Genomic DNA, 24,295 nt, shown 5'->3' on the forward strand with positions numbered 1-24,295 from the left:
TAAATCGCTGAACGTTTGGCTTTGTCATTAACTCAATATCTTCGTATTTCGTATATTTCAAAGTGCTATGACAGTTATTTCGTATATTTCAAAGTGCTTGAAGACAGGTTCTGCCATCAGCAATTCCGAATTGTTTCTTCAAAGCAAGATTTCCTTTCAGTAATTAAACAGTTTAGCAAAAATTATTACGAATGCAGTGGAGATAACCCAGTCTCATAAATACAACAAGGTTTACCATCATTGCAAACCATTACATTGACAAATTATAGCTTTACATTGACTCGTTCTCAACTTCAGTGAGTGAACAAGTCAGAATGAAAAACAATCCTTCATTCACTCTCTAACATTGAAGAAAGGGAGAATAAAGATGATGACGATAGTAACGAAGGCAAAGGCTTTAGCCGAAATGATACTTTTTACAGAATCTACTAATAGTCATACAAACAGGACCTGGAGCATTTTTATGTGTATAGAAAAGCAGGATTTATGATTTCATTATACACAATCAATAGCGGATGGGCCCACTGGGAGGTCGAAAAATTTCCAGAAATTTTTCGGGTGATCCGACCGGATATGTCGGCACAACCCGTCTCTCACAACCCAGCCGCTCCATTGTGGGCCTGGCCGAACCCATAATAGAATTGCTATAAGAGGCCCTCTTAGTGCCCACAGGGCAGAAAGAGCAAAAAATAAAAAATAAAACCAAGGAAGAGTTCAAGGGCCAACTCCCTTCGTAATGAGAAAGCTAATAAAAATGCTAAATATACGAAAAATAAATGAAATTATATGACGATATCAAATTATAATTAAGTTGCCAAAGAAATTTTCGTACTGCGAGTGACAATGGTTTTCTTTATTCAGCTTGTATAAAAAAATTCGTTAAGTCGTCCGACTAGGCAATTATTCCTCCTGGGCATTATAGTTATACGTTCAGCTTGAAATTTTCCCATTATATAAATATGTGGATCTAACTCTCAGATCGAGTAAAAGATGAATGATCCAAATTGTCCTTAAAAAATAGCACGAGTTTAGTTCGGATTCGAACCCGAACCCTGATTTACCAGACGACTTTTATATATATATATATATATTATATTAAATACTTAATTCAAGTACTGATAACCGAAAACAGCTTAATATTTATAGATAATAATTTTTAATTAATTAATTAAATCGGATAACTTTAAAATTTATTTTATAAAATAAATATCGCGATCACTCCTAGGGGGATTTCTGCACAGTATGTGATTTTAACATGTCCACGTTGAGAAGGTTGTCCAGGTTTCTAGCGATCAGAAGGCATTTATCCTCGATCAATAGGAATCTGGTAAGAAAATAAATAATCAAATGATAATATTAAGAATCTCAGAAACGATCTTAATACTCTTATGTCATGCTCCTTATTTTAAGAATTATATTTATGTATAAAATATTGAATTGTATATGCTATTTGTTTATTCATATTGTTTACATTACATATTTTCTCTCTTGTAATTTTATCATTCAAAATATGTCTTTTGCTTAAACAGTTTGCATTTGGTATGGTTCCAGTATCCTTTAATATGTTAAAGCTCTTATAGGGAGCAATCTGTGTACTTATTTCTCGAAATAACAGTAGAAATAAGTGCTAGAAGTATAGAACTAGAAATATAATAATTTTTATTTTATCCAGAAATGCATAAATTGTAGTATTAAACATATACATATTTTATTGTAACTTGGATAAAAATTCTGTTTTATTACTGAGTGAAAGCAAGGATTGTCTAGAATTGAAGAGAGTAAAATTCTGATTAAATATATTCATTAAAAATAATTCTAAAATTATCTTGTTTGATTAAATCTCTGAACTTTCTTGGTGAATGGAGAAATAGCTGTGCAGCTTATCTGGGCATGCTTTCGTCAGTTAATATACAATTAACTGATTACTAACTACTTTGAATTTAAGGAATATAACAAAATTTTGACTCCCCAATTTTGTTAGTAATGTATATGAAAGTGCAAATTTTAACAGTTTCTAACTTAATATTTTATTTTATTAACAAATTAAATAGATTTCTATAATGTATGGATGATAATTTGTAAAGATTTTTAATTTGACTCTACTTTTAGTAATAATATGTAAATGAAATAAAATTATATATTACTTAAAAACTACTTAGGTTTTATTTTACATAAATAAACTATTTCAACATTTATCATTCTTAAATGCAAAATTGTCATGACTTTAACGAATTTCCTTTATATTTCAATTTGAACCGGAATCGTGCAAATTTTAAACATATATTATGCAGTGATACATTTGAAAATATTCATTTTTGATTAAATTTACTTACATTTCTCAGTTTTTTGAGAAATGGACAATATAACAATACAAAACTCATTTTATTTATTTATTTTTTAATTTATACACATACTTTGACCAAAGATTGTTGATTTTATTTTCCTAAAAAATACTTTGCATTAAAAACTTATACATCTTGGTCACTTTCCTCAGACATTAGTAATACCAGATGGGTTGAAATTCAATTGTTAATGTATCTCCAGAATTTTGTTCTATAGGGAACTACTGTTCTATTGTTTCTAGGGAATTAATTGTATTTTCTCAATAACAATTTAACAATATTTTGAATTTATGGTTTTTAACTATATTCTGTATAGTGACTAGAGGGTACTTTAACCATTATGTGAAAATTACAGTTTATGCATTTTGGTTGCATTAGTTATTATGTATATAGATGAAAATTAGGTAACTAACAGGTGGGAAAATACAGGTGGGATTGTGTGATATCCTCTTTTTATGTAATGCTTCTAGAACTGAAAAGAAAGGGTACCTCATAGAAAAAAGGAAAAGCTTTATTGCTTTAATAGAACTGAACTACCCTTCCCATATTACAACATCAGGAATGCAAGGATGACAAGTTGGATTTAGTTGGATATTATGCAAAAGTTTCTTTGTCAATTGAACAGAAAAATTATTCTGTTTAGAATAACCTGGAAGAAAAGAATCAGCCCGGAGTGGGACTTAAACCCGCAACTCCCACTTATATTGCCAATTACTGAATCGGGTTTCAGAAGACATTTATATATGTATATATATACAGGTAACCCCGTATAACACGGCACTTCTACAGCACGGATTCACTCTAACATGGTTCGAGAATTGTGACCATCCCCGTATAACATGGTACTTTTATAGCACGGATTCACTCTGACACGGTTCGAGAATTGGGTAAAACCCTTGTACAACATGAAATGTAATAAATTTTTACGTACTTAAGTACTAGTAGTTCACAAAAATAATTTTTGTGAACTACTAGTACTTAAGTATGTAAATTTTTTTCCCGCCTTCTGTCGATACATGTGGTCCTTCTCAAAACTTGTTTCAATGTCACCAGATCTCGACGCTTCTGCTTTTGCCAGATGTTTTTCTCTTATTCCATACTTGCTTTATTCTTCATAAGTGCTCAGTACAATATAAGGAAATTTATAAAGATCTTTTAACTAAAAGCAAGCAATCTAAAATTACATACTTTTTGCAAAAAGCATGGATCTGAAGATAATGCAGAAAAATGCTCGGAGGATAAGGATAACTTGCCAAAAAGAAAACGCCTGTGGTTAATAGTGCTTACTGATGACGAAGAAAACATTGTTTAATTTATATTAATATGTATCACTTAAGAAAATTTTAATAAAGATATTTATCTTAATTATGAAAATATAATAGCATGTTTTTTAATTTTTGGAACCTAACCCCCTTTTCGTACTAGTTCTTTGTTTCGTATAACATGGCAATTTTTTGGAACTCCTGTGTTATACGGAGTTACCTGTATATATATTATACACCATGGTAGGTATGCGATGACCAGCTGAGTGTCTTGTATGGGAGATTACAGGATAAGGGTGCTGAATGCGTCCCCAGTCAGTTCCATAAGTAACTGACAATGGTTATATCGTAGTTAATTATTATTCTGTATTGTGCCATAATGCAACATACTGTAAAATGGTGTGATTGCATTATGTACTAGTGAAAAATATCAAAATTACGTATTTTCCACGAAACATGACTCCTTTAATGCAACCTCTAGATGTAGGATCATTTGTGCAGCTAAAGGTCATTACTGCTTGCAAGTAATAAGAAAAATGGTAGTGGCAGTGAAAAGTGGTATGTCTGTGAGTATGACAAATTAGTAAACACATTGAAGTCATTACATAAGTTAAAACAAGCTTGGTTCTAGTTTTGCTGGAAGCCATTAAAAAGTGCTTTTCAAAAATTATATTTCTGTGGTGAAAGCACGAAATGATTGAGGTAGTCAACACATGGTCAAAGGATGAAACAGTCAAGTGTTCAAGTATGTTTGAGTTCTGTGATTTTAGGGAAGAAGATGACTTTCATTGACTACAATAAAGAAGCAGAATGTTTTTAGAACTGTGTCATTGAAATATGTGATGGGTTAAAAGAAAATGAATGGAGTAAAAGGAAGAGGTTGAACAAGACAAAGATGAAATGGAAATTATAGTTCACTTCCATATTTGCAAATTATCATAATAAAATTTGAACATTAGAAAATAACTATTCTTTCAGTAACCCTACTTATTTGTTTTTATATATTGTATGTTCCATTAGAAAACATTCAGAAATGTTAGCACAAAGGTGTTCACATCTTTACTTCTGGCCTTGTCCTCATATTTCTGGGAAGTGAAAGTAATGTGACTAGTAAATATACTGTATTTACTGATCATTTGATAAAACTATAAAATTGATGAAATAAAAATGGAAGCAAATAAGTTATGTAAGTACAGTAAAATTATGTGATAATGAATTTTAATGCTTTCAAATATATCAAGTTATATAGAGCTTCTAAGACATAAAGGATGGAGAGATTTTGACACCACGAACAACCTCCTGGATGATTGTATTAATTTGGATGAGGCATGATGCTGTGATTCTGAAAGTGTTGTCTTAAGCAGACTTGATTGTATCTGTTTTCAATGAAAAAATAATTATTATACTTAAATAGAGTTACTAAATGTTTGCTATTTGAGGTTTTAATTAAAATACTGGGTTAATGTTACCTATGGTAGCCAAGAAATCTTTAAAATTAATTTTTATTTAATATGTGTAACATATTAAATGAAATGTTAATTCAAATTTATAATATAAAACTTGATTCTGGATTACAGGGAAATCTAGAAAGTTAATTTATTTTTGTAACTTGAATTACAGAAAACTTTATTTTGGATTTTTATGTTTGAAATATGACAAAAATCATTTTAGAATTCTTTTGATGTTGAAACAATTCTAATTATTACATTCTCTACAGAAACAGATTCTTTCATAGATTTGTGCTTTTTAAAGATAGATTAGAAATATAAAAAAATAAAAGAAAATAAAAATTTCTGAAAGGTGTTGTTTATTTAATTTTTTTAACTTCTAAAAGGGTCTTGTTAATTCTATTCAGCGTTATACTTCAATGCATAAAATTTTTTAAAAATTCAAATAAAATTATTTATTGTGACATTGTCACGATGCCGGGCTGCAATTTTTAATTATATTTTTATTTATTTGATTTAAAATATATGCTCTCCACCTCAAATTAGTAGTGGCTTGCTCCTGTACATCATACTTTTCCTTCAACGATAGAGTCGTGCCAGTCATCTATTAACTGCTTTTAGGGGAAAAGTTTTGAATTGGAATAATGTAACTTCTGGTTTGAGTTGGAAGTTCTTATATAGTTAATCGGGGCCTCCTGCCTCTAAGCTGGTATTCCATATCTGGTCTTGTATTTCATCTATCTTATTCCGTTCTCAAGAATAAGGAAAGACGGACAGACGACAGTGAGAATTTATAGGTCTACAATTTTTTCAAATTGCAGCCCAATAAGACTTGTTATTAAAGCAATATATTTAGACTTCATTATTTTAAAATAATGTATGAAATGTAATGAGTATTCATTATTATAATCAACATTAACAATATTATTAAAATTCATCATTATTAAACATCCAAATCATTTATTCATAGACTATAGTTCTATGATGTTATTTAAGAATTGCGAGAATAAATTTTCGTAAATAATTAAATTAGATTTGAAGTAAAAGTAATATTCTCTATTAAAAAATTAATTCAATAAAATTAATTAATTTATTGAATATATTAAAATATATATTGAAATGTTTGATTCAGATTTGAAGTGATGAAATTTGGTTCATCCTCAAATTTATTGAAATGTCATATAACAAAAAATTATTTAATTAACATCATCAGAGATTAAATGTTAATATTTTCCATTCTATAAAGTTTCGCAACATTTAGTATTCAATAATCAAAATATGATACCAATTATTTGTGCAGATATTAAATAACATTACTCAAGTGTGTTAAAGTTTGAATTATTCATTTTTAATTTTACAGGTTCAATATTAAACATCTGGAAATATAATTCTCAATTTTTCTTTGGAATCAGACTTAGATATTTTAACAATAAAATATAAAAAGAACAAAGTTAAAATTATTTTTTTTATTAATGAGTTAATCAGTTTGATATAAATTAAAATTTATATCAAACTGATTTTTATCAATTTGCAACAAAATTCTAAAAACTAGAAGTCATATTTTTATTTGTGATTACATTTTTTTCAAGAGAATATCTTGAAGATCTTAAAAGTTTTCTAATTCAGTAATAAACTTAATTATAATTTAATTTTTAAAATTGTGTTATTAATAAATGTAGAATGATAAATTTTTTGTTTTATTGGAGATTACCATTGTATTATTTTTAATATAGATTATTTTAATAAATTCTTGAGTATAAAATAAATGTTTGAATGCCATGTAACTTCTATTTTACATTGCTTGAAGCTATCAAATTCTGCTTATGGTTTTTTAGTTGCTTCACACAATAAATCTTAAGTTATTAAAAATGAGTTACTTTTAAGCAGATTTTATTATCATATTTAATTCAAACTAAGATTTTTCTTAAAGAAAAATTCTGATTTGATTCATATTTAACACTTCATTATGGTAAAAGATGACATAAAATGTTTGTTTCTGTCATATTGTTTAAAAGCAAGTTTAAATATTATAAATTATACATAAATAGTTATTTTTGCTTCAATGAATGACAAAAATAATCTTAATGATTAATATGAATAAAACCATATTGATTGAATTATTTTTATTGCAGATTTTTGAGTGAAGATGATGAATAGTTGCAGAAATTTTGGAATTTGATTATTTAAGAGCTTTAAAATAATGAGAAAATAACAGTAGAATTGAGTCTACTTAACAGAGCAATAAGGGAACAGTTAGCTTAAGAAAGCACTCTCTCGTGTTCCTGATTTTCTCCTCTATGTTTGCATTAGTAGGATACCTATTGACATAGAACTAGATGGTAGAGCAGTTTATTTAAATGAGTGCTATGTTAGTGGAATTTTTGGATCAGCAATCTGCATAAGGTAGCGCTATTCTAAGGAAGACTTACAAGGTTCTAGTTTTTTACCTTATGGTGCATCATTTCCCAGGGCACATGGTGACAGACTCTCTACACTATATTTGTTGAGATTTGGTAAAATCATTAGTCAGTTTTTTAATAAATGGACATTCAAAAGATTTCTCATAGAATCATAATGCACACATGTTGGATTTATTGGAAATACACATGAGAAGTAATTATGTATTAAAAAAGTATCATAAAATATATCTGAACATAACATCCCGAAGCCCAATGTATTGATACTAATTCAAACTCTTGCTGTAGTTAATTGGACTATTATTAATTATTTGTCTGTTGTATATGCAGTCTGCTTAACATCAAACTACATACACAGTAAACCAGATATCTCATAAGAGCTGATTAGAGCTAAAAAATTTGTAGCTGCCTATACCTTTTTTATATTTAGATATGCTTAGATGTATTAAATACATATCATTGAGTTGTGTATGGCCTACATGAGTAATAGACTTAGAAATTCACATGATGTTAGCACATAATTACAGGCAGTAGGCATGCCGAGTTGTATGTGTGATCTTGTTCTCTTCCCACCAAGAATGGCATTCTGTAGGATCAAAGTTTCTGTTACGTAATTTAAATAATGCAATTTATTGGTTTTATCTTTATCTAATTCATAATAAAGTGTATTACAAAAATTAGAGGCCTGAATAATTCATTTAACAGATTCAAATAGTCCTTTTATTTTTATAGTATATTTGTAAAATTGTGAGTCTTGGTAAATTTAACTTTCATATTATCAAACTCTAAAATCAGCCATAATTTATTTTAAAAATTAAGGTATGTTGCAAGAATTTTATTAAATTCAAAGTGTGTTGCTAATTCAAAGAGGTTCAGAAACACTGGACTATACCATAGGTTTCTCTAAATACACTTTCTTATATTTTCTTAACAGTGTATTTCTCAGAACATATGCCCATTTTTAAGTGTTTCATACTTGTATAAAGAAATTTTTTAAGTTAAATATGATTCAATTTAATTTTAAACATTCAAAAAAAGATTAATTTAATATATTTAGTAAGACTTTTATAAGACAAATAAAGGTTTTTATTGTGTAGTCTTAATTTTCGTTTAATTAATTTAATATGTTTCATTTTGTTTGGGATGCAATAATATATTTTAAATGTAAATTTTAGGTATCTGGTAGTTATTGTTCACATTTGACAACACAGTGGAGGGGAGTAAATAAAAATTATTTGTTTCAACGATCACCTGCAGTCCAGTCTCAACATTGTAAATTTCATAAATCTAATAGTGAGTCAAATTTTTATATTCTAATCAAAGTCATTTTATATGAGTATATAATATAATGCAGGGAGTGGCCAACAAGTCAATCGCCAAGCCAATTTTGGTCGATTGCTCGCGATGTCTTGACTTAATGTATTATATTTGTATCCAATCACAACAGTATGCATGCAGTTATCACAACTCATAAGCAGTGCACCTCGTACTGAAACACAGTTTATAAACATAGTATGTATTTCACACTTTCCCCTCCCCACTTAGACTAGTGACAACAAGTCAATTGCAACACATTTTTAAGATAAAAAGTAGATCTTATGTACACAAAAGTTGGCCACCCCTGATATAATGTAAATTAAAATAATAAAACTAGATATAAATGCTCACTCATTTTTAAAAAAACTTGTTGTTTATACATTTGTTATTATGCATTAAAAGAAATTTTTTAATTAACCAAAATTTATTTCTATTGTAGAATTGCTTGGTCAAATTGTTTCTTTTAAACTTTCGGATATTGGAGAAGGTATAGGTGAAGTTACAGTTAAAGAATGGTAATTTTAGTGAAGTTTTAACAAAAATTAATTAATTAAATAGTCTTAATTTAGTAACTTATTGAAATTTAATTAATTTATTAAAAATGGATACCAAATTCTAAAATCTTATTATGAAATCTGAGACTAATTAGATTTAAAAAAGAAAATGAGTTTCATATTTCATAATACAGTTTTACAATGTTGTTTAATTTTCAGCTGCTCATAAATATGAAATTTCAACATTTTATTATAAGATTTCGTATGTTATGCCAACCAACTAATTTAATAAGTAATGATTAAATTAATTAATTGGCATAACATTTAATACATTACTGTATTTCATTGATTAATTTTTAATTTAAATAATATGAAGTAATTGAATCTCTTTTGCTAATCTAGCTTGTGAATGATCAAATTATAAAGTTTGTAATAGTATTTTTGATTAAATTATCACCATTGTTTAGTCTAAAAGCAGATAATGTTATCATTTATTTAAAATCCTGTTCTAATATTTAATATTTGTACAAGATACTGATAGTTCTAATTTTAGTCTAAAGTTTGACAACCATTAAAAATTGGCATAATTAGAGCTCAATAAAATCTGACAGAATTTGGTTTGTTTTAGTTAGAATTTTTAATTTTTCTTGATTTAATTTTTCACCATTGCAGAAGCCATTGAACCATTTGAGATTATATATAATTCAATATGTATAATAGTTAATGAATACTTTGAATTTTTTTATTTTATTTCTGTGTTATGTCAATATACAAGTAGAGTCAAAAATAAACTGGATGTTTCAATTTGCATGCCTTATGTAGTTTCAGTGGATGGGTGCCCTTGTTTCTAATACAGGAGTAGTTCAAGGTTATATGTATGCATCATTTGTTTTTCTCTTTGCTATTATATGTAGAATGATAGTGTTTGATTTTAACAGTTCTATTCTAGAAGATTGATGGATCAAAAATAACACTTTTGGAGCAGTGGACAAACATCAAATTTGTGTTAAACTGCTAAAAACATTTACTGAAACGCTTAGCGTGATTAAAGAAGCCAATAGTGAAGAAACATTGTATTGAACAGAGCATTTTGAGTAGCTTAAATACTTCAAAGATGGCTGACAATCTATTGAGAATGATCCTCATCTGGGAGCCCTCTACTGCAAGAAATGATTAGCAGAATATGAGAACAAATCAGAAAGAATTGTAGACAAATGATATATGATCTGGTTGGACTTTTTGGACTTTCTCATGGCTCTGTACATTCTATACTTATTAATAATTTGAACATGCAGTATGTCTGCAACACATTTTCTTTGAAGATCTGATGGAGAAGCAATGCAAAAAATTGGACCTTGATAAGTGGAGTTCTCATCAGCATCATCCTCAGCTATTGAACAGAGTGATCACTAGTGAAGAAACTTGGTGTTCATGGGGATTGGTGTTATCTTACAATCCCCAAGAACAGCAATCTTCCACCTGGATATCACCAATGTTCTCTCACTAGAAGAAATTTAGGCAGGACAAATCAAGAGGGAAGGTGATGCTAATTGTGTTTTTTGATATTCAAGATTTGGTGCTTTACAAATTTATTCAGGGAGGGTCTACTGTAAATAAGAAAATGTATTGGAAATTGTGAAACAACTGTGTGATTCTGTATGCCAAAAATGGATAGTGCTGTGGAATGGAAGGAACTGATTCTGCATCATGATAATACCCCTGTGCATCAGTTGTTCTTGGTCATGGTAATACCTGACAAAAACAAGCATATCAGTCCTTCCACTTTAGTTACCTATCTTGCTCCTGCTAATCTGTTTCCTAAGATGAAGGAGAAATTGAAAAGTTGAAGATTCTGTCTGTAACAGAAGTGGAAAATGCAGTGACACGAGCTTTTCACTCTGCAAGAATGATTTCCAGGATTGTTGTGAGAAATGGTATGGATGTTGGCAAAAATATGTAGCTATGAAAGAAAATTACTTTGAAGATGTGATGTAATGGCCTCATTGCATTGAGTAATAAAAATTATGCAAAATGTTTGGTTATTTTTGACTCTACCTTATATAACAATACCACTAAAATAGTTTTATAATATTGAGTATTGAAATTTTAACAGATATTTTACAATTATATTATATTATCTGATGCTTATAATTGATATTAGAAAGTCTAAATAAATAATTATTTCATTTTAGGTTTGTTAAAGTTGGAGATAAAGTGAACCAATTTGATAATATTTGTGAAGTACAAAGTGATAAAGCTTCTGTCACCATTACTAGCAGATATGATGGAGTAATTGTTAAAATTTATTATGAAGTCGATGAGATTGCTAGAGTTGGACAACCTTTAGTTGATATTGAATTATCTGAAGAGCCATCAGGTATATAATATACAGAGGGTTGATCACATTCCATAATGCCGATTTGCATATTACCCATAGTTTCAGTTGTAGGAAGTAGAATAAAAGCAACTGGCCCATGTGCTGCTGTATATTCTGAGTTTTACTTTTGATAAGTAAGGTTTATCTATCGCAAATATGACATCTAAAATTTCAGTCTTTTGGACAGGTTATGTAACTGCGCTTTCTGACGCAAAATATTCGCAAATTCAAATTATTAAAATGTGCAAAAATCATGGTTTTAATGTTTTGCAATATGGGATACAGTTCAGTTCTCAAAAGAAATGATTTGCAAAAGCCAGGAATGTCGTCAAGTGTTTCAATTTGGCCCAGAAAAAGGAATGCCCCAGCAGCATACTGGAGGTGATAGCAAAGGTGTGACGACTGATCAGTGGTTCAAATACAAAAACCCAACGAAGTATTGCCCAGAGTGTTGGAATAGCTCAGTCCACAGTTCATGCCATCATTCACAAGAATTTGAAACTGGAGAAATGCCATAAACAAGCTGCTGTCTTGTCACATTCAAGAATGAAAGACCAACTGTCGAAAACTGTACAAAAAGTATCTAAATAAGTGGCAGTTTGTAGTCACGCTAGATGAAGCATGGGTGTATATGAACAATTGTAACAAATCGCGGCAATTTACTGCAGATCATCAGATGGGAGATCATACCAAAAATGGTTCAATGAATGTTGCAAAAGTTTTTCGTCAGGCTTTATGGTCATTGCGGGTTATTGTTTTCACAATAAACTAAACATCAGAAAAGTTGGAAAAAATGTTAAAATTAATTCAATGTACTAGCAGACTAACATTCTGGAACCTCTATACCATGAAGAGATCCCTGCTTTGTACGGAAATGACCAAATAAATGTATGGGTGCATCAAGACAAAGCTTCCAGTCATACCTCCAAATCAACCTGAGATTTCATCCATGTATTGGAGCAGGAAACAGGAATCCATACTATCCCTTTCGATGATGTTCCCGTGAAGTCACCCAATGCGGCTCCAATGGACTACTGTGTGTTCAGTCTATTGAAGCCTTCGTCCAAAAACAGTGGCAGGCTTATGGAAAGCGTGTAAGTAGGAATGGGACTGTTTGGACATGAATATTCTTCAAAGAAGTCTCCTACAGTGGAAACTTCAATGCAGGGCTATAGTTTCACAACATGGCCATCAGATCAAGCATAATCGAAACTGGTGCCATGGCATTTAGATTACTTTATAGGCCTTTTAATTTGACATTATGTAATGCAATCAACCCTCTGTATTATTGAAATAAAAATTTTAAAGGTCTCTAACATAATCAACTTTTTCCAATAAATTAGTTATCTAAATTATTTATTTATTTATTCATAGTTAAATTACAATATTTCAAAAATGTTTTATTGGTGAAAAAATGTATACAAATATTTCCAATCAATCTGCTCCAAATTATTTATGAATATTTGCTTTGTATATTTGCTTTTTCTATATTAAACTGAGAATTTTATATCAGACTGAATGAACTCAGACAATACAATTTGTACATAATTATAAATTTACAAATTGACTATTGCTCATAAGTACTAATTAAGACTTAAAATGATAAATGTAATATTAATACGTCATATAAATATAAAATTTGAAATTTATTTTCTTTCAGGATAATACATTAATTTTCTTTCTTATTACCTTAGTTATATCAATTGCAAACACTGTGGAACAAGTTGATGAAGTTCAAGATCAAGATGTAACTACTATTTCAGAACATTTTAATCTACCAGCTAAGTTAACTTCTTCAGATAAAATTCTAACAACTCCTGCTGTTCGTCGTTTGGCAATGGAAAATAAAGTAAATAATTTTATCTGAATTTAAAATTTTTAAATATTTATATATTCTTATGCTATATTTTTAATTCAAGATAAAATTAAGTGAAGTAAAAGGAAGTGGTAAAGATGGAAGAATATTAAAAGAAGATGTTTTAAAATATATTGAATCATTAAAAGAAACGCCTTCAGGTAAATAATGCTGTTGATTATTTTTTTAATTAAATAACAGTTTAATATGCTGGAACAATGTTAGCTTTTGATATATAAAGATATACAGGGTGTTCGGAAATTCCTGTTACAAACTTCTAGGACTTGTAGAGAGGAGTGAGTACATAATATTTTGATTAGCAACCCATGTCCAGAAACGTACCGTTTCTGTTCTATGACTGTTTCAATTCAGATGTTTAACTCTTCCACTTCTGCTGAGGGAAAAAATGTTAATAAAAACAAATGTGCTTAAGTGATAAATGGATATTTCGTTATGTTTCTTTTCAAATAGTTACCTAATAATTGCACTGCATCACAGCTAATTCAAATTCCTTAAGCAGAAGTGGAAGAGTTAAACATCTGAATTGAAACCATTGTAGAACGGAAACAGTATGTTTCTGGACATGGGTTTCTAATCAAAATATTATGTACTCACTCCCCTCTACAAGTCCTAGAAGTTTGTAACGGGAATTTCCGAACACCCTGTATAAGTTAACTTATAGAAAAAGAGAGACTATATTTTAGTAAAGCACAATTACAAATGTTGGGAGAAAAATATTTTTATAATACTAAAAATATTAATATTTTATCCTTCTAATAATTTATTTTAAAAATATTAACATATATTAATTATATTATGTAATGTATAGCAATATATTAGTACTTAGCTTTACACCTGTCATTAATATTGTATTGACTCAAACATAGGCTGCCCATGAATGTAAAATGACATACAATTTTAAAAATCTTTCTGAAATAATTGATATCAGAATATAAATTACCTTTTATTAATAATCTCATTTGCATACAAAAAATTTAGTAATTTTACATTAAAAAAAAACACATTTGAAAAGTTGTTGAAACAATATTTCACCACTCATCATCTTCATTCTCTTTGTTATCATTTCTGTTTCCTATTTTGTTATTATTATGGTCTTTTGCCATTTTGAATATCATCTGTTCTGTTCAAGTTGTTGGTAACATTTCTTGAAAATCTTTACAATTGTGTCTTTGGCAACACTTCTTCGGGCTTCCTTGATCCATGATAGTTATTGGATGATAAAGGTTTCTGTATTTTTCAGTGCTTATGTTCTTCCAGAGGCCATGCTACATATTATATATGCACCTTGTTTTTAAAGGGCTTATCTTATTAGATTAATAAATTTTTACTAAGATTCTTTAGTAATGATTTTATAAAAGTCTATTTAAAATGTGTTATCATTTTATAGACTTTTATTTTGTAGTTTTTCAAGAACTTCTTTAATTAAAACTTATTTTGCTTTATTATAAATTGTATTTAACTTCAGTATTAATTTTCTAAACTTTTAACTTTTATTTTTTATTTTTGTTATGAACTTATTATGTTTTGAATAAAAAAAATTAAAAAAAGGTTAAAAAAATTTAGAAAATGGTATTAATTAATGACAAACAACAAAAATACCACATTATGAAAACACTTATTGAAAATGTCAAAGTTTGTTTAATATTTATATATATTGCAGAGTAAATGATACATAATTAGATAGCAGGTTTAAATTTATGGGGGTGCATAAGATGCAGATGCAACCCCTTTCTGGAGTTTTTCCAAATAGAACCAGTTATCTCAAGTAGTAAAAAATTTTGTAAGACATGTTTCTTTTCTGCACCCTCTCTAAAGCTGCTATTGTTAGTTAGTGTATTTATTCTTCAATTCAAAACAGGATTAAGTCAGGATATACCACATAGAGATAATATAATATTAAAGTATTTAAGTGATTTAGTGATTACTTGAATCATTAAGAAAATTATAAGATTTATATTAAGTTCAAAACTTAACACAAATAGAATGTAAAATGATCAATAAGCAGTATATAAAGTATCACTGGCAGGAAAATTAGAAATTCTTATATACATGACATATCTCTATTTATATTTTTACATTACTCACTTGTTTTGCTACTAACAGAAATAATTCCTTTTGTATGAAAATGTAAAATTTTGCTATTGATGTTTTTAGATATTTTATTCAATTTCTTTTATTAAGTTTAAAGAAATTTTATCTTATATTTTCAATCTTAACTATTTACTAAGATACTGTATATCCATGAAAAAGAATATACAGTGTACTGTATAATATATTTTTCAAACATTTTATATTACAATTATAGCATATTATATTGATTTATTTACTTATGTTTAATATATTTTTTGTTTATATTTATAGTACGATCTGTTCTAGAAACACCAAAAGTTCAACCAATTGTACAAAAGTCTGTACCTGTAATTTCCACCTCATCTAAAATTGAGAAACAAGATAGAGTAGAACCAATTAAAGGTTTTAAGAAAGCAATGGTAAAAACTATGAGTCATGCATTACAAATACCTCATTTTGGATACTGTGATGAAATTAATGTCACTAACTTGGTTAATGTAAGAAATTCTATAAAGAAATCACTTGAAAAGCAAGGAGTAAAATTTTCTTACATGCCATTTTTTATTAAAGTGAGTATTTATTAAACTGTTTACATTTAAATATATAAACATGAAATATTTTTGAATGAAAATAAATAAACTTTTTTAAATAAAATATTTTTGTAATTATCTTTGTTTTTCATGTATATTTGTTAATTTTTGGGATGGATGTCAGCTATCCTTTGGGACTTTTCCATTTATTTGTAAAAAAAAAAAAATATTTTTTAAAGTAAAATATTAAAATAATTTATTTATTTAAAAGGTAACATCACTGGCATTACAACAGTTCCCAATTTTAAATGCATCAATTGATGAAAAATGTGAAAATATTATATATAAGGTAAGATATTTTAAATTTTTTTGCATTCTATTTTGTTACTCTTAATGTTAATAATTAACATTTTGTTGTAGGCTTCTCATAACATAGGTGTAGCAATGGATACAAATCAAGGATTAATTGTGCCTAATGTAAAAAATGTACAAAATTTAAACCTCTTGCAAGTAGCTTCTGAAGTAAATCGTCTTCAAGAACTTGGCTTGAAAGGACAATTAGGAACTTCTGATCTTAGTGGTGGAACATTTACATTGTCAAACATAGGAACTGTGAGTTTACTTTTTAAAATATAATTATGTATTTATTTAATTGATTCAATTAACATTTCTTTATAATAATTAATTATTGAGCATAAAATTGAACAGTTAAAATTGATTTAATGAACTGTAATTAGTGATTTAAATGTATAGTATATTTATTTCTTAGTATATTATTGAAAAGGAAATTCTTTGCCAGACTATTTCTTTATTTTGAAGAAGTGCTTCTTTGATGGGATGTGTGCATAGTGGTTTACTTATTTTATTGTAATGAAATGATTTGTATATTTGTAAGGATAATGAGAGATAACTACAATAAGCCAGTAACAATACATCGCCACCTGCCATAAATAATTGGGCTAACTTTTGGATATAAACGATTAAAGATTATAAATAAATTTGGCACTTGAGCCTAATGTATTTATAATCTTTTATCCAAATTTAGTGCCAAATTTATTTATAATCTTTAATCGTTTATATCCAAAAGTTAGCCCGATTATTTACGGCAAGTGGCGATGTATTGGCTTAATGTTATCGGGTTTAGTACAATGTTTATTTGTAAGCCAGTAACAAAAAAAAGAAAAACTTTCTTCTTCCACTGACTCTATCAGTTTCATTTTTTTCTATTTTGCCATTTTATCACATTTTAAATTAAAATTTGAATACAAATCAGATATTAAGTATATAAGAGCATAATTAAGCAAAAACAAGATTCCAGGCAATATGGATGTAGCCAGAACATTGTCAATTTTAAAATTTGTAATTGTTTTTACATTATTCATATATATCATAATCTTTGTCTATGAATTATTACACAAAAATATTATAATAGAAATGTAATAATAAATTCTACAGTGTTCAGTGTTAAAAAATTTTATTATTGAAGTTTTAAGATATATTTTTTAAATTTATTACTATCTCTGAATTTATTAACTTTTATCATTACCATCAACATGTGTATACAATAATGTAATTATTTTGTCAAGATTAAATATTAATTATTGAAATTATCATTATAGTTTTATTTTTACAATTATTAAATAATTAGACTGCATATTTAAAAATAATTATGCTGTGTAGAACATTTAATTTTTAAAGTAATATATTTAATTAAATTTATAGTTAGGTGGAACATATACAAAACCTGTCATTTTACCACCAGAAGTAGCTATAGGAGCCATTGGAAAAATTCAAGTAAGCAGTTTTAAATTTTAAAAACATTATGAGATTTTTGTATTCAGCTAAAAATAGCATATTGATTAATCTTTTTTATTTTATGAAAGATATATATACATTGAATTATTCAAAAAGTAAGGGCAATATATTCAATAACCTTTTAAGACTGTTTTATGTTCTACGGTAGATTATTTTTTAGCATTTTATCCTGTTGAATGAAGGTGTTTTTATTTAGAAAAATTTATATCATGTGCTAAATGCTATTTTTTCAGTTTTAATGCTTTTTGTCTATTTTTTTATCTTAATGAGCAACAAAAAACTCCCTGAAGAAAATGTTTATATTTATTTCAAAGTATATATCTAAAGAAAAAGTAATGAAATAATAAACACAAATTTTCAATATGTATAAATTTACTTAATTTATTGTCAGCCTTATTTTAAATACAGCTAGCAAATTATGAAACTGTGAAATGTATAGGGAGAAAGCATCACATGAATTCTATTTATTAGTGTCTATGCTTATAATATATATTTAAAATGACCATTTCGATTTTATAAACAAAACCTATTTAGAATATAATACAATATAGAAATTATTTTAAAAATTTCCATAAAATAAATTTTTTTATGAAAATGATTAATTAGTTAAGTAGTCAAAAACATCTACTTTGATTAAAAGTACTGTGAATCCCCTGCCTGTAATCTACTGCAGCATATAACCTTTAGGTGTAATTTTTCATTGATAAAACAGTATATCATCATATAATTTATGCACATTCATGTCATTATCAGCAACGAAGTGATACATTTGCAATGACATTAATATTTAAAAACAAATATTCTCAAATCTAGGAAAGAAATTAAACAATTCATTTAAAGTTGTATACTGAAAGTTTAAAATCCAGATTATAAAATCCTCAGTTTACATCTTCTCAAGGCTGACCAAAACTAACATACAAAAAGATTTATTTTCAAGTTCAAATAACTCTTAGTTGCACTCGCTAATGGGATGGTGTAACAATTAAATATTGAATATAATAGTATAATGGGAATAAACATTTACTATATAACAAAAATTCATAAGTTATTTGTGTTTAACTCTACAGCTCATGCCTTTATTTCCCAAAAATTGAAAATGGATCTATCTCTGTGGAGTTCATATTCAGGGAATTTCATTCTGTTTAATTAGGGATTATCATCATAATCTAAAATTTATTATTAATGTACTTTACTTTGTTATAAATTAAAAATTAAGTCTATTTCACACAAAGAATGCAGTCTCTCAGTATGAATTGTGATGGTCTAAATGTGATTGATTATCTGCATATATTCATAAATTCTGTATTAATAAAATATCATAATTAAATTGCCCTTCTGTAAGAACTGTCTGGATGTATTACTGGAACACTCAAATTTCTCCATATCAACAGTAATGATGAGTTTTTGACTTACACTGACTCCTTGTGAGAGTTAGACATTGTTAATTATTATTGCTTATTTGAGCTAACAAGGGGACCTTACGGTCTCGGAAATTCAGTTCGGGATGAGACTTCGCAGGTTTGTAGTATACCTCAAGGATGTCCACCTAAAAAAATTTTAAAGCGCACTAGCCAGAAGATTTTGAAAAAAAGGGCTTTAAAGTTTTAAGCGCAGCTCATATACCGATCGATTTTAAGTTTTCGCAGCACGGCGAAATGGCTGAGTCTGTAGCGAACCTTCTTGCCACGCGGGTGAGCTGGGATCGCGCCTACCTTTGGCTAATTTTTTTTTTTTTTTTTTTTGTTTTAAAAATTATAACAACTTTTAAATAAAGTTAATGACCTAAAAGTATTATTAATTAAATCATAAATCATTTTATTTTATTTATGAAATGACTGTTACAGATAATTAAAATGTGAATTAAAGATATTTTATTTTTAAAAAGTTTAATAATTTCAAATGCATTTTTAATGGAGGTAAATCAAACCTTTAATTACTATTGTCATTAAAAAGTTATTACAAATTTTAAGATATTATAAGCTGTGGAGAGGTTAAAAATATTCGTTGAAAGAGAGGCAGATAGTCAGGAATTTTCAAGACTCTAACGGAACTAATCGAACAATGGTCCTTATCTGCTACAGAACAATATATACAGGTTTACCCACCCTTATTCCTCTAGAAACTCGATCTAACGTGCCAGTTCATTCTTGACTTTCGCAGGATTGGAGCGTTCTGTACTGTGAAATATTATCAAAATTTTTAAAATATTGTGAATTGAAAATGTCTGTTAATGGAGAAATCGCAAAAGTATCAGAAGATGGAAATGATATCAGTCAAGATTCATTATACAGTGAAAAGTCAAAGTTGAGGTTAAAAGATGCGGTCGTTTATTACGAAAGCTTGCTTGCTGAAAATAATTTGACAACATCAGAATCTTCAACTTCAATTTCTCGTGAAGCAATGTTGATGGGTGAAGAAATTTACGAACATACTATGGACATGCTGGCTGAAAAAATACTTGTGACTGATGAAGAACTTGTTCATGAAAATGAAAACTGTGATGAGGAACTTTTTGAACAAGTCGAAGACCATAGCTCATCAGATGAATATGAACCAGAAGAAAAAAAAAGAAGAGAGGTAGACCATCTTTCTTTGGATTACAAAATTAAAGTTGTTAATATTGCAAAGGCTCACCCCACGTGGAATTTACGAACATTGCAAAAAAAAGGATGCAGCCGGTTAAAAAAGATGGAATATTTATCCCAATGGGAAAAAAAAATAAAAAAAGGAGGAAATCAATTTGATAAGTACGCAACAATCGATTCCTGGACACATGATCGTTTTGTTGAAGCCCGAGAGAATTATCAACAAGTGACAACTCGGAATTTACAACAGTGGGCTTTAGCAGCAGCACGACAATTTACAGATTTTCAATTTAAAGCTTCTGACAGCTGGGTTCATAAATTCAAAAAAAAGCATGGAATTCGTCAACGAAAAGTGACAAAATTTCTTTCAAAAAAAGAAACAGCGACGATCGAAGAAACCTTGGCTTCTGCAGACATTTTTCGAACCCAGACGTTGAAATTGATACCGAATTTCAACAAAGATTTTGTTATCAACACTGACCAGACAGGTAAATTTTTGCAGAGTATTTACTAACTTATTTTGCTCTCTATTTTTACGACTCTCTGACAAAATACTTCAATTTCGGTTGTTTTCTCTTTCCAGGATGTCAGTATCAGTCGGTGTACAACAGGACTCTGGGTGAAAAAGGAAGCAAAACTATTTTCGTTAAAAGGCACGACATGAATAAACTGACTCATACATATACTGCTCAATATGCTGTTACTCTGTCTGGAAAAGTCCTACCTCAAGTATTTGTTTGTTTGCAAGAAGCAACCGGTAATTTTGGTCCCCGAGTTCAAAAAACAGTAGATGAATATGCACAAAAATATAAAAATGTCGTAATAACGTCCTCGAAATCTGGGAAACTAACGACACGACTTTATATTGACTTTCTCAACCGTTGTTTAAAGTCTTATGTGGGAAAAGAACAGTTTTTATTAATTATTGACTCTTGGGGTGGCCAAACAAAGCCTGAATTATATGACGAAATCTTTCAGGATGACGAAAAATCACCGACTTGTACAATTAAAGTAATTCCACCAAAATGTACTCCTCTTGCTCAACCTTGCGACGTATATTTTTATAGACAGGTAAAAAATTTAATAAAACGTATACAAAATTGCACGTATCTGATTGAGAATAATAGAGAAATAAACTCCCGTGAAGACTGTGTAAAAATACAATCAATAGTGCATCATCAACTGTCATCGCCAATTTTTAATGAAATGATCCGGTATGCCTGGTATGCTTCCAGGCTTTCTGATGACAGAGAAATTTTTATGAATGTCAACGAAGTATGTTTTCCAATAGATCTTTTAAAGAAAGGTTGTTCGTGTAAACAATCGTCCTTCATAAATTGTGCAAGATGTCGAAATAGTTTTTGTTTTCAATGTTTTTATGATAATTATCATTCTGGTGATTGTATGTAAAATAAAAAAATTGACAAATAAAGACGATATTGTAAAAATTTTTATATAAATAAAACCCTACCCGAAAATTTGTTATAGTGGTAATTAAAGGTTTAATTTACCTCCATTAAAAATGCATTTGAAATTATTAAACTTTTTAAAAATAAAATATCTTTAATTCACATTTTAATTATCTGTAACAGTCATTTCATAAATAAAATAAAATGATTTATGATTTAATTAATAATACTTTTAGGTCATTAACTTTATTTAAAAGTTGTTATAATTTTTAAAACAAAAAAAAAAAAAAAAAAAAATTAGCCAAAGGTAGGCGCGATCCCAGCTCACCCGCGTGGCAAGAAGGTTCGCTACAGACTCAGCCATTTCGCCGTGCTGCGAAAACTTAAAATCGATCGGTATATGAGCTGCGCTTAAAACTTTAGAGCCCTTTTTTTCGGAATCTTCTGGCTAGTGCGCTTTAAAATTTTTTTAGGTGGACATCCTTGAGGTATACTACAAACCTGCGAAGTCTCATCCCGAACTGAATTTCTGAGATTGTAAGGTCCCCTTGTAAAATGTTTTAATCCAAGCCTAAAACATTCTTCAAGTAAAAATCATCTTCAAGATGCTCATTAGAGGGCTGATAGACCTGTAAATAACATTCTATTGGTCTTTGGAAGTAAGCACAGAATTACTATGGAGAACTTATCATATAGGAACACAGTTGATTGGTTATGTAAACTATATTATATAAAAAGGATATACATTTTGGGCTATTCACTTCTCTTATATTCTATTCACCATTATTATACATATCTGATAAAACTTAATGTATTTATTGGTAACAGCTGAAATAACAAATTTTTTAAAAAATAGGGGTAAAAGTAATAAAACTGTAAAACATAAAAGTTACAAATATTTAGATTGGTAAATAGAAAAATTAACACAAAAAAAAAATTAAATGAATCATTCATTCTATTCAATTCACATGCAGAACTGAATGGTTGTCAACACTTTTGTTTTTTATATCCATCTGATACCCAAAACGGTGATATCTTGTTTTTGTTTATCACATCAAGATTTCTTGACATAATAAAAAGTAAAGTAATATTGATTAACACATTGGCTAGGATGACATTAATATTTTAAAAAATAGAAGAAACTAAAATGTCTTCATTAAGTCTTTTTACACACCTTAGCAACAAAACTGCCTTTTTTCTGATGAAGTAAGATCTTTTATTGAAGGATACTCATCCACTTTAATATGTAAAAAAAAAAATTTTAAAGGAATTTCAGGATCAACCTGGAACGTTTTTTAAATGTTCCTAAATTATGTAAAAGGACACAATAAAGACATTTTAGTTTCTTCTACTTTTTTAAATATTTTTTTTTAAAAGTAAAGTATTCCTAGATTTTTTTTTGATATGGAAAAAATTGTCAAAGATTATATGCAACAGTCTGTAATTTGTACCATTGAAGTCAGAAAGTTTTTAACATATAAATTCCACTCTATAATCTGGGGATTATGGTATATTTATATTAAAAGTTGAAGATAAATAAATCCAAATTTAGTTTTAAAAGTTTATTATGAACACAGACAGCAAAGTTCATCAGAAATCTAATAAACCAGTAAAAATACTTAGACAAATAAAGATACTATATTATATATTTTAAAGAAAAAACATATTGCCCATAGTTTTTGAATAATCTGTAAGAAAACATTAAGATTTTAAAATATATTTTGATTATTTTATTTAGGTTGTTCCCAAATTTGATGAAAATGATAATCTAGTAAAAAGTTACGTTATAAATATAAGCTGGTCTGCTGATCACAGAATTATTGATGGTGCCACTATATGTCGATTTTCAAATCTTATAAAATCTTACTTAGAAAATCCCATGTCTATGCTAATAGATTTAAAATGAAAAATAAATAAAATAAACAAATTTATTATTTATTTTATTTAGTAACACAAGACTCATTTTATTAATTTATATTAAATTTCAAAGTGAATTGTATAACCAGATGCTGTGTATATATATATCATGTATAAATATTTAATGGCAGTTTCTAGTTTTTTAATATTTTTATTTTGAATCTGCATACACTGTGAAAAATTTTATAGAATCTCTTTTATATATTAGAAGTACAAAAACAAAGAATAAAGTCATAAAACTTGAATAAAATAGATTTATAATATTTAAAATTTCTCATCGTTTCTTTCATGTATCCTTTGCTTCCTTCATTAAATTCTCTCATCAAATAAATTCTTGACAACAGAAGTATTTCAAATGTACTAAACTTCTATAATTATGTAGTGCAATATAACATACATGGAGTATTCAAAAAGTTCCCTGAAACCGGTTATTATT

General features: G+C 28.1%; 1 protein-coding gene across 1 annotated transcript; it reads left to right on the forward strand.

Moving 5' to 3' along the window:
• Window positions 1-1,210: 1,210 nt before the first annotated feature.
• On the forward strand, window positions 1,211-23,870 carry Dbct (Dihydrolipoamide branched chain transacylase E2). The gene is made up of 11 exons (XM_067268594.1): window positions 1,211-1,327; window positions 8,645-8,762; window positions 9,226-9,301; window positions 11,473-11,657; window positions 13,352-13,506; window positions 13,577-13,673; window positions 15,895-16,172; window positions 16,405-16,482; window positions 16,554-16,745; window positions 17,856-17,927; window positions 23,681-23,870. The coding sequence occupies exons 1-11, from the start codon at window positions 1,256-1,258 to the stop codon at window positions 23,846-23,848; spliced, it is 1,491 nt and encodes a 496-aa protein (XP_067124695.1). The 5' UTR covers window positions 1,211-1,255; the 3' UTR covers window positions 23,849-23,870.
• Window positions 23,871-24,295: the final 425 nt, after the last annotated feature.

The sequence above is a fragment of the Centruroides vittatus genome, unplaced genomic scaffold (assembly GCF_030686945.1).
Source record: "Centruroides vittatus isolate TY-2023 unplaced genomic scaffold, ASM3068694v2 contig_329, whole genome shotgun sequence".
Lineage (NCBI taxonomy): Eukaryota > Metazoa > Arthropoda > Arachnida > Scorpiones > Buthidae > Centruroides > Centruroides vittatus.